The sequence below is a fragment of the Acanthopagrus latus genome, chromosome 4 (assembly GCF_904848185.1).
Source record: "Acanthopagrus latus isolate v.2019 chromosome 4, fAcaLat1.1, whole genome shotgun sequence".
Lineage (NCBI taxonomy): Eukaryota > Metazoa > Chordata > Actinopteri > Spariformes > Sparidae > Acanthopagrus > Acanthopagrus latus.
In genome coordinates, this window is record NC_051042.1 from 15818583 (window position 1) to 15831144 (window position 12562).

The following is a 12562-nucleotide window of genomic DNA, read 5'->3' on the forward strand; positions in this document are numbered from 1 at the left end:
ACTGTCAAGGTTATTTCTCACGGACAAGCGCTGATGACTGGCTGCAGGGTGTCAGGAGCGGCGGGCAGAGCGCGAATGTGCAGCCCGTGCAAACATGCTTAGACAACGGCTTCTCTGTCCGGAGTGCAATTATTTAGGGGCTCTCGAACACAAGGCGCGTATTGTATACAGCCCGCGTTTATTCTCAAGTCACCTATCCATCCACAAAACCATCGCGCCGCATCTTTTTTTTTTTTTTTTTTTTTTTTGTCTAACGTGCTAACGTGTTTTTAAAATTTATTTATTTATTTTGTTCACGTCCAGCCCAATTAGTGCAGCCTACCTGACAACAGCCTAACAGGTTGGCTTTATTTATTTATTTATTTGTTTGCCTATGGATGCGTCCCTTCAGAGCCAATGACTGCTATCTGCATTTATATAATCACACACATCATAAAAAAGCGTAGAGGACAGACACTTATTTTTATTTATTTATTTTTTAAATGATCATCAACAGCACTAGGAGCTTCATCATCATCATCATCATCATCATCATCATCACCGTCGTCATCATCACCCCCCCTCCAGCCTCGGCTTTTTTTTTTTTTTTTTTTGGTAAAGCGTCTCTCTGCAGCCTGCAGCATCTTCACGGAGCATCTCGCCGCGGACAACCCTCCGGTCCCGCGCTAAGTGACGCGGCTCCGGGCCAATCGCGTCGCGGCTCGGGCTGCCGACGCCACTGAAGGAGAGGGGCGGCGTCCAATGACGAGGGTCGGCGGGGCGGGGGGTTGGGGGTGCGAAGGAGAGGAGGGGGGCGGGTGGCGGCGTCGGTGTTGGTGTACTTCACCACCCCTCCTATGGGTTTACACAGAGTTAGTGCAAGATATTCTGCTCTGGGAGTGAGAGTGCAAGGATAAACGGCACATACACGCTGCGCATCGGTCTCACACTGAACCGCCTCTATATGGAGGTTTCCAAGTGGGATCGACTCTGAGGTTGTTGTTTTTTTCTCCCAGATTTTTTTTGTCCTCCTCTTCGTGATCTTTTGGGGGGTTTTTTTTAAATTTTTTTTTTTTTTTAACCTTGTCTATACGCCGGCTGATCATCGATGGTTCTTCTTGGTGAACTTGAATCATGACGGGACACGAGTGTCTCCTCCTGCCATCACCTCGGCGGCGACTTCACCTTAACAGGTAGCCGGGAGGGAGAGAAGAAGAAGAAGAAGAAGAGAGGGAGAGAAAAAAAAACAAAAAAAACAAAACAAAACAAAAAAAACGCCGGGTTGTGTCGGGACGTGCACTGGGAGATGAGATTTGATATTTCGTGGGACTAATGGAAGACACCGCAAGCCGCTGACCGACCACCTGGCTGTGTCTGCTGGAGAGCGCCGCTGATCGCCGCAATCACCGCAGGTCTCACCGTCAAGATCCTGTCCGCTCCCGAAGTTAAACGGGGGAAACGGAACTGCGACATATGCAGCCTCTTAATTTTTACCCCAGTTTGTGCGACCAGCTGCTTTTTTTTCAAACCCAAAACCTGCTCTAGAGTCTGATCACTCCTGCGGGGACGATTATTATTTCCCTCTGTCGCTCTCCCTCTTTTTTATTTTCTTTTCCTTTCCCCCTGGATCTCAAAAGCTTGATCTGACAGAGGAGGATATCTTTACCCGAATAAGCTCGCAGGCACCGCGGATGAGAAGACTATGAGCTGACACACTCCAGGGTTTTTTTTTTTTTTCCTCTCTCTCTTCTTCTTCTCCTGCGCTGAAACGGATTTTGGGGGTATGTACGATGAGACCGGCTCTCAGTTGCACACTAAGAAATTAAGAAAAAAAAAAAAAAATCTGACTTAGCTTATTTTGTAGGTTAGATACATGCGTATTCGTATGCGTATACACAGGGCTCCATAATTCTGGCGATTTAAGTGTAAAATTGATAAGACTGTGTAATGTGTTGTGAAGTTTTGTGGTCATGGGGGTCTTTTGAGCCGCTGATGATCCCTAGTGACCAGAAAATGTGGAGGAATTGTATTTATTTCCATTTTTTTTATGTATATTTAAAAAAAAAGCAACAGACATGAATGGCTGCCTAAATGGTTGCTGCAGTGTTTTTGTTGCTCTTTTTCTGAATTGCTGATTGAGCCCTTTAGGGAGATCTGATAGTGAATTATTTAAGAAATTAAACAATAGTGGACAGAGGGATGTTTTGTTGAATACATGTACTTGCTGTGCATAGCAAAGTTATTCCACTGATGAGAAACTCTGTTATGTATTCATAGGTTTTGTCCGGGGGGGAAGATTCCTAACCACCACATGCCAGGGAGTTGCTGCCTGTGACAGCGTCGCAAAAGAAAGAAAACCTTTTTGAGTTGTGAGGGCTGGAAATACATTTATACCGTCATGGATCTAAAAGACTATTACCTGTTGGGCGCCCTGCTCGCCTGCATATGGCTAGATCCTTCAATAGCCCAAGAGCTAATCTACCCCATCAGAGAGGAGTTGCAAGAGAATGTCCTCATTGGAAACATACCAAAGGACCTAAACATTTCCCATACAAATGCCGCCACCGGAGCAAGTGCTAATCTGGTGTACCGGCTCGTCTCCAAAGCGGGAGATAACCCGCTGGTGCGTGTTCTGAGCAGCACTGGCGAGATATTCACAACATCAAACCGAATCGACAGGGAGAAGTTGTGCCCCGGTCCCTCGTTTGAGGACAGCGAGTGCTCCTTTGAAATTGAAGTGGTCATCCTGCCTAATGATTATTTCAGGCTGATTAAGATCAAAATAATTGTCAAAGACACAAACGATAATGCCCCCATGTTCCCGTCCCCTGTGATCAACATCTCCATCCCCGAGAACACGCTCATTAACAGCCGCTTCGCCATTCCCTCTGCCACTGACCCAGACACCGGCCCCAACAGTGTGCACAAATACGAGCTTATCAACGGGCAAAGTGCCTTCGGCTTAGACATAGTGGAAACGCCTGAGGGGGAGAAGTGGCCTCAGCTCATTGTGCAGCAGAATCTGGACAGAGAGCAGAAGGATACATACGTGATGAAGATCAAAGTGGAGGACGGGGGCAGTCCGCAGAAATCCAGTACTGCCATCCTCCAAGTTACTGTAACAGATGTCAATGACAACCGGCCGGTGTTTAAAGAGGGGCAGATAGAAGTGCACATACCAGAGAACTCCGTCATTGGCACGTCGGTTGTGCAGCTTCAGGCCACAGATGCAGACATAGGGGCAAACGCAGAGATACGTTACGTATTTGGGACTCAGGTGTCACCTGCTACAAAGAGACTCTTTGCATTAAATACAACATCTGGCCTAATTACTGTGCAGAGGCCCCTGGACAGAGAGGAGACAGCTATTCATAAGCTCTCTGTTCTCGCCAGCGATGGCAGCTCCAGTCCTGCCAGAGCTACTGTTACCATAAATGTGACTGATGTTAATGACAATCCACCTAATATAGACCTGAGATACATAATCAGCCCCATTAATGGCACTGTTTTCCTCTCAGAGAAGGATCCCATCAATACCAAGATAGCTCTCATCACAGTGTCAGACAAAGATACTGACATCAACGGCAAGGTCATTTGCTTCATAGAGAAGGATGTGCCCTTCCACTTGAAAGCCGTGTACGACAACCAGTATCTGCTAGAGACATCTGCGCTTCTCGACTACGAAGGGACCAAGGAATACAACTTTAAAATTGTCGCCTCTGACTCTGGGAAACCGAGCTTGAATCAGACGGCTTTGGTGCGAGTGAGGCTGGAGGATGAGAATGACAACCCCCCTATTTTCACTCAGCCGGTTATTGAGCTGGCTGTCATGGAGAACAACAAACGTGACCTGTTCCTCACCACTCTTAGCGCCACCGACGAGGACAGCGGGAAAAACGCGGAGATAGTTTATCAGCTGGGACCGAATGCATCATTCTTTGATCTCGACCGCAAAACCGGGGTCCTGACGGCATCAAGGGTTTTTGACAGGGAGGATCAGGATAGGTTTCTCTTCACCGTGACGGCAAGAGATAATGGAACGCCCCCTCTGCAAACGCAGGCAGCTGTTATTGTAACTGTGCTGGATGAAAATGATAACAACCCCAAGTTCACACATAACCACTTTCAGTTCTTTGTGTCTGAGAATCTTCCTAAATACAGCACCGTGGGGGTGATAACTGTGACAGATTCGGATGCCGGAGAAAACGCTGCTGTTTCTCTTTCCATACTGAACGACAATGAGAACTTCATACTGGATCCTTACTCCGGGGTGATAAAATCAAACGTGTCATTTGACCGGGAGCAGCAGAGCTCCTACACCTTCGACGTCAGGGCTGTGGACAGTGGCAGGCCTCCGTGCTCCTCAGCCGCCAAGGTGACCATCAATGTCATCGACGTGAACGACAACACGCCCATCGTCATCTACCCCCCCTCCAACACGTCTTTCAAACTCGTCCCCCTCTCGTCCATCCCGGGATCTGTGGTAGCGGAGGTGTTCGCTGTGGATGGCGATACAGGGATGAATGCGGAACTGAAGTACACCATCGTGAGTGGAAACAACAAAGGTCTGTTCAGAATTGACCCTGTCACAGGGAATATCACTCTGGAGGAAAAACCAGCAGTGACTGACATAGGCTTACACAGATTAGTAGTCAATATCAGTGACCTGGGTTATCCCAAATCCCTCCATACTCTGGTGCTGGTATTCCTGTACGTCAATGACACTGTGGGCAACTCCACACTTATCTATGATCTCATCCGACGCACGATGGAGACCCCAATTGACCGAAACATTGGTGAAAGCAGTGAAACTTATCAAAGTGGTGATTATTTAACCATAATGATAGCTTTTGTTACCGGCGCCTTAGTGGTGATTATTGTCATCTTTGTCACTGTGCTGCTACGCTGCCGCCACGCTTCCAGGTTCAAGGCTGCACAGAGGAAGAAACAGGGGGCTGAGTGGATGTCCCCCAACACAGAGAACAAGCAGAACAAGAAGAAAAAGCGCAAGAAAAGGAAATCCCCCAAAAGCTCCTTGCTCAACTTTGTCACCATCGAGGGGAACAAACCTGACGATCCTGCCCACGAGCCAATCAACGGAACCATCAGCCTGCCCACCGAGCTGGAGGAGCAAGGGATTGGACGCTTTGATTGGAATGCCACACCTACCACGACCTTCAAACCCAGCAGCCCAGACCTGGCCCGGCACTACAAGTCCGCTTCGCCGCAGTCGGCCTTCCACCTCAAGGCCGACACGCCGGTCTCGGTGAAGAAGCATCACGTGATTCAGGAGCTCCCGTTGGATAACACATTTGTCGGGGGCTGTGACACGCTTTCCAAGAGGTCCTCCACGAGCTCCGACCACTTCAGTGCCTCAGAGTGCAGTTCCCAAGGAGGGTTCAAGACGAAGGGGCCCATGCACACCAGACAGCAGGTAAAAGAGCACTTTTACTGGTCTATAAGTACTGCCTATAACTGCCCTGTTCCACAGTGCTAAAGTGCCAGTCTAGATTAGAGACTCACTCTTAAGTTACTGTGAAGCAACAGAAAAGAGTACAGGAGACATACTGCTTCAGCAAGTTCCACTGTTTCTCAAACTTAGAAAAAGAAAAAAAAAAAGTAACTTGAACAACTGCTAAGTGAAGGAGTTTTGACATGGACTCAACAATCTCGTGCATATTTTGGGGGAGTAATTATAGACTGATGTTTTGTCATTAATATCTATTTAAGTCATATTTAACAAAAATGCAAATGGGTGAGTGATTGCCTTGCCTTATTTTGTCTATTCAGCACCCAGGGTAGATCACTGGTGAAATGTACCGACATAACATTAATTGTGACTCAATGTTCTTTGTGAAAGAAACATTTTTTTCTTGCCTATCTACTCAGATTACTAGTTTCATGCGAGATAATCGCTGCACACATTCGTCCAAAAAGGAAAAAAAAAAAAGAACTTAGCCGACTCTTCACCTCCCTCCTCATAAAACTGAGTGTATTCATGTTTTTTTTTGTTTTTTTGTTTGTTTTTTTTTGGTGTGTATTGTAATATCACAAAAAAAAGACCTTTTCAACACCTGCAGCAATAACAACAGTCAATAATTAGTTTGCTGCGGTGGTACTGTGAATGTCACTGTAGGCTTTTGCCACATCATCTAAGCTTGAATTAAATGCCTCCTCTCGAAGCACACTAGCGAACTGAGTGAAGCTTGTCTGGAACTTGATACACATCCAATTCAAAAAGGATTAGCCAATAATGAGCCTCAAATTTCAACGTAATCCATGCTGCGTTTTTATCAAAGCCTTATTAATTTTTCTGCTAATAAAGCAGCACTACACAACACATAGTTCTAATCTAATGGAACACACGTGGACAAATACAGGGAGCAGCAGAGAAGGGGAGGGAGGGGAGGGAGAGAGTGCAGAGGGAGGAAAAAGGGAGGCAAAGTGAGAGTGTTTGTCAGTGGGTCAGGCTTGACGGGCGGTGGTACTGAACCTTTAGGTGGCAGTGTTGCGCTGTATGGCACAGCCTGGCACGGCGCCAACCTGCAGTGGACTTAGAAATGCAAGGGAGGAGAAGAAAGGAGTGAAACCTGTGTTGGTGTTCTTAGTGAAATACTCTTGCCTAATGATGTAGAGGCTTGCACAGGGAAGATTGATAATGGCAGTTAGAGACGTGAGTGATAAGATCTTTCCGGAAGAGCGAGTGGAATTACAGGGGTGACACTGTGCGACTCCTATCGATGCATACCTCCGGGTCACTGCATCTGGGGTTGCATTTAATGTGTTTCTGTGTGAGAGGCGGCAGTCAAAAGAGGCATTCAGTTTGGCGTCATTTGCCAGGCGCCGCTGGTGTGTGTGTGTGTGTGTGTGTGTGTGTGTGTGGTGATGTGAGTGTGAGAGAGAGAGAGAGAGAGAGAGAGAGAGAGAGAGAGACAATTCAAGGCAATGAAATGGGTGATGGTGGCAGCAGGGGGTGGGGGTTGGATGGGGGGGGGGGGGGGACTCAAACCCCCAAGAGATGGACACATGAGATATGACACTATACTGTAAGCACAACTTCATTGATCCGCTCAGTCATCCCACAATTCCATACAAGATTTATTGGAATCAATAGTTCTGACAAATGATTCAAAGACGCTCACAAACAGAGTCGGCGTGTTCTATGCAGTGCCATCGATAATATAAATAATGTACTGTTGCACATGCTTTCGCTCGCACATGTTCCTGTGAAATGCCCTGTGCAATCTGATCGATATTTTTCTACACGCTTGCGTGTAGGGCAAATGTAATCCTAATGGAAGCTGAGGGCTGAAACTGACCCCAAGTTTTGCCTCAGTGTTTTTCTCCACTCGAGTCTTCATCCGACGCGGCCGGCTGCTTTCAGGACTGCGAGGTGCAAACGCAAGCGTCGCATCTTACGATCGTGACGTGCTGTTCACAAATTCATCATCAAATTGGTATTTTTTTTTTTTCATTGATTGACTCAGATCCTGGGTAAGTGCAATATCCTCTCCATTAGCAAAATCTATGAAATTCAAATAAGTATGCGGTCTTTTATTTGACTGCACACAAGGGTATGCTTTCTTATCATAATTTCCTTGTTATTAGTAGAAAAAGCAATTTTCTACCTTATGCTATTAGCTAATATCTATCTTTGGAGATTTGCTAAGAAGACTCTTATCTGTTTGGTTCTCAGTCGTAACTTTTTTCCAAAGCATCGCTCTGATGAGGATCCCACTTCAGATTTGAGGTTAAATGGCAGTTATTGATTGTGGTTAAATGATTAGACGGCACTGACTGTCTCAGTGGACAAAGCAGGGTACGTTATCAATTACATCCATATTTTGACTGTTTTTTTCTGCACGGCACGACCATTTGTATTGACATATAAATGTCATCTCCATTCCATGAGCATTGGTAACCGGATTCATTATGTCCCGCTCCCTTTTGAATTCTAAAAAACAGAGAGGAGATTAGGTGTAGTTTGAAAAAAACAAAAAAAAAACAAAAATGAAAATAAAAGCCAAAAAATACCAATTACCTGTGAGTGAATCTTTAAACAGACAGTATATCCGAAAGGTAATATCATCGGATTATCATATCATATTTCCTGTAGAGTAGGAGCGCATTGGAAGAAGATAACTGTATTATTAAAAGATTTCTCATACATAGAAAGATAGAAAAAAGTAAATATAATTTAAAGTTATTACTAGTTACTTTGGCAGCCTTAAAATGTGCTTTGATGCACTCCCTTGAAAACAAGTTCAATAAGGTGCTGAAATCTTACACAACAGTAAACAGTAGAATGACGAAGTTCAGCATTCAATGCCTTTTTGTGTGACAAACCGTCATCAATCAGCCACTGTTGCCTGAAGTTGACATGAAATAAGTAATAAAGTGGAAGAGGACGTTCAAGAGAGAGAGAGAGAGAGGTTTAAGGCTTAGGGGCAGTGGCTTTTAAAATCGACCCCTCGCTCAAAGAATTGAAAAGCCATTTTGTTCCAGCTCTCAAGAGTCACTTCTATGCAACATCAGCACCAATCAATAAATACTGAATCTGAAAGGAAACTGATAAACAAGTAGGCAGAGAGGGAGAGAGAGAGAGAGAGAGCAAAGCACGAGGGTGTTCGGCGGCGTCATCCTCTCAGAGAATTTTTTTTTTTCGAGCGTGGGGAATGGAAATAGCAGACATCTACAACAATGTCGTCACAGACAAAACGCCTAGTGGAATCAGCTTTATGGAGACCCCAAACTTTGCTGATAGCAATAGAAGCAATCCTTTCCCATCCTTTATTCCCCCCCCCACACTTATTATTTACCCTCCAGGGACCTACATTAGTGTAAACAACACTGAGGAAAAAAGCATGAAAACACTGTCCTACTTTCACAAGGCAACACAAGCATCTAAGAACCCAAGTATAATCACCGCCGCTGTACCATCAGTCTTACTCTCCTCCTTACAGGGGAGACGTGGTTGTGGTTTGCGAAACAGAACACGAGCCCAGCGGCTACGCGTTAACCATGTATTGCACGTCAGATCCCGCGGCTCATGTTATGGATATATTAACACGGTTTCACTGGGGGTGCAAGGGGGGTTTGGAGGTAGTCACCACGACGGTGCATGATGCATCAAGCTTAATCAGTCACAAGGTTTCCACACTTGGCCGTTAACCTGATAAATCCCGCGGCTGTCGCGAAGATAAGGCTGCCTTTTTGTTGATTTCATGTGTCGTTTCTTGCAGATGCGCGAGGCGCGTCCTCTTTTCCCTTTGCCTTGTTGTGGTACGTATACATTAAATGGCGGGATGCACAATTACGGGCCTTAAATAGGGGCTTTCAGGTGTGCAGCCATGTGGCCTGAACACCTCATGTGCAAAAAGGCTTAATTGCTGCGGGTTATTAGTGTTTTTCTTTGCTTGGCAGAAAAGATGCAAGCACTGAGAGGAAGTGTGTACCTACAGCTCAGTTATCCAACGCTGCTCTGATGTGTTTTTTTTTTTTTTTTTTTTCTGCAGCACAAATCCTGCCTTAGCTCTGGGGAAACAGTCTAACAGCTCCCTTTTATGCAGACTCACTTTAGCTACAGCGCATATAGAACAACCGACAACATATGCATATCAGGTTGACTTAATCAAAATAGTTCTGGAGATTTTCTTCCTGTTTTTCTGTCTGCACATATCATTTCCACTCTTGTTTTGACCACAACAGTAACAACAGACTTGTGTTACGGTATCGGTCACGAGAAACGAGCGGCCCATTAAATATTGCAGTGCATGTAGTATTCAGTTTAAAGTGCAGGATGAGAGAAGGGGAACGGGGAATCTTTTGCAGTATTCCTGGTGTTGTCAGTACATTTAATGAATGGACATTCTATGCAAACAGGAGTTTGTACAGACCATTGTAATTATGGAGCCTTGGGGGAGTCGTCCTTCTTGTGCAGGTTCATTTGCCACATTAATAAGGGGATTAGTAGTACGTACAGGGGCTGATGGCAGCAGGAGAAGTTTGAGAAGATTAATGAACTATGACAATGTTGCACCTGAGGGGCAAAGTCTGTTGCAATATCTTCTGGGTTGTGCTGACACAGAGTTTGGCGGTATGAAAGAGGAAGATGGAGAGAGGCCAGTGATTGTTGCCGACTGTGATCATACATCCTTCTCCTCAGCTACCCTGTCACTTCTCCGGGATACTGTGCTTGTGATCTCTTGTACTGTTCATGTCCATGGCGCTTTTGACTGAAGATGTTCCAGTGGATTAAGCATTTTTTCCCCTGAAAAATGAGGACGCCCTCTCGCAAAATCCTACCATTTCTGTGCATATGAATAAATGCTTGATCTGGATAATTAATTACCCAAATCTTTGAGCAGATTCTCTGTCTCCTGAAATTGGTTCTGTTGCCAGCATCAGTTTAATAATGAAGCACACCACCGGTAGATGAAGAAGAATAACCTGTGCTGTTTTCTCTTATTGAGTCAAATGTAGCAGATCCTCAAAACAAATGTAGCTATCAGGAGATTGTAAGCCAATAAGTCTGTGAGCGAAGTTCCTATCAAAGCTTTAAATCATCAGCGGAGGATTTGCAGGGGCTCTTTAGGCAGACAACTTTGTATTCTTTTAAAAAACCTGTCATGTCCTCGATGTCTAGGTGGAAAAAGGAAATTAAATGGATTGCGGGCTATACTAAGGTAGTGGGTGTGAGTACTACCAGAGTAGATTATTGCCCCAAGGGGGATCCAGTTTTGTCTGCACAAAACAACAAATAAATCAAAGCTCCCCGTTGGTACACTGGCTGAACTGTGCAGTTCATTTATATGTTTTTTTCATTTTTTCCACTGTTTAGAAAAATGAAGTGCTACTGATTTTTAATATATTTATATATTTATTTATTTATGAGCCTTTTTGTTATTTTTTTTTTTTTTGCTTTGTTGTCTGTAACTGCCAGGGACAGAACTGCCAAAAAAACACAGATGATGGCAAATTACCAGGAATTACATTTTATTTATTTATTTTTTTTTTATGTGAACATTTTTGTTAATTTTCATTTCTGTTTAAAACCATTTTCATACGTACGTTGAGATTACCCTTTCCTCATCATTGAACCGTTTTATCCTTTCAAACATTTACAACACAGTTTTGATGATGACAAACCTTGTCATATATCAAAAGGTCTAACGTATGTGTATAGTGTGTGTATGTGATTTTTTTTTTGTTTCGTTCATCACTTTTGGCTGGCAGCCCATCCATCTCGAATCCATCATCCATTTCTGCAATTTCTCAAAGCAAATTGATTGATGATCAATCTTCAGCGGGTTTGCTTTGTGAAGTTGAATGTTTTGCATGCACAAAAACCCAAAGTCATTGTGGCTTTTGTGGGACTGTCATTACTTAATTCATCTCCATGTTTTCACTAATCCACAAAACACATTTCCCATTTTTCTAAGGCAATCAATCAAGTTGACATACTAGCTTCATATTTTTTCTAACACTGCATGATGAGAAGAAGACAAACCACAGCCTGAAAAACACTGAAACTGTATCGACACCTCGACTGAATTCTCTCAAATACCTTAAATATAAGAGTAGAGGGTGGAAGAAAATGTTTCTTGACTACTTGCTTGTCTTGCAAAAAAAAAAAAAGAAAAAAAAGAAGAAAATGATATTAAAAAATGAAGTTATGATGCTACTTCATTGTTTGAATGAACCTCCCCACCCAACCTAACCCCCACCTAACCCCGCCCCCCCACCCCACCCCAGCCCGACAAACCATCTCTCCTTTTCCACTCCTCACTTGGCCCCTCCACCCACTCCTTATCTTCCCAGTCTCCAGCCCACACCTTTCACCCATGTTTTATCGGGGTCAGTGCCGTAACATGCAATGTTAAATCACCAAGGGTCTGTTCACCTTTGTGTTCTGATCATTTGTGACAGATGAGGGTGCTTTGTGTTCGGCACGTAGCCCCACTTACGTCCTCTTACCATCCTCTCTCCCTTTATCATCGGGGGGGGAATGAGGGGACGGGACGGGTGGTTGGTGTGTAAATGATGGGTGAAGTGGTGCTGTATGTCCTGACATGACAAACCCAGAGGGAGACGCGTCCTTGTCACCGGCTTGTTGTGTCAAGTGACACGCAGGCCGCTGCTCTGTCACTAGCCTGTGCCAGTGTCTAGACTAATAGTTGTGATAATGGCATCGCCAGCCAAACACCCCCCCCCCAACCTCCTCAAGAAAAAAGAGCCGCACTTGACTTGAAATGTGACTGCCATTAACTGCTTCGCCACTGGGCCCAATGGCTCACAGAGACTCTGTAACCCCTCATCAATGTAAATCTTCTTGTATATATGAGATGTTTCATGTAAATTGAACTCCTGGTAATCTTGCCTAATGTGCTGTGGTAAACAATAATGGACTTGTTTTATTTTAATTTTTTTTTTTTCATTATATTTATTTGCCCTGCTGCCTCCTTTTTTTTTTCTTTTTCTTTTCATTGCTGGGTATTCATTAATTACACTCTGAAATAAACTCTGCCAGTTATTCGGCACACTTGCAACCCCCTATTCTGTTTTAAAAAGCTTTATTTGAACA

The 12562-nt window shown here is 44.5% G+C and overlaps 1 protein-coding gene across 8 annotated transcripts in view; it reads left to right on the forward strand.

Moving 5' to 3' along the window:
* The first annotated feature begins 529 nt into the window (after nucleotides 1-529).
* LOC119018500 (protocadherin-9) overlaps nucleotides 530-12562 on the forward strand; it is a 209267-nt gene continuing 197234 nt past the window's right edge. For 3 of the 8 annotated variants that reach the window (XM_037096214.1, XM_037096216.1, XM_037096217.1), the window contains exons 1-2: nucleotides 530-1760; nucleotides 2257-5413. In XM_037096214.1, the coding sequence (XP_036952109.1) occupies nucleotides 2378-5413 (3036 nt within the window). In that variant the 5' untranslated portion in view covers nucleotides 530-1760; nucleotides 2257-2377. The remainder of the gene's footprint in view (nucleotides 1761-2256; nucleotides 5414-12562) is intronic. The other 5 variants (XM_037096209.1, XM_037096212.1, XM_037096211.1 and 2 more) reach the window with 3 other exon arrangements.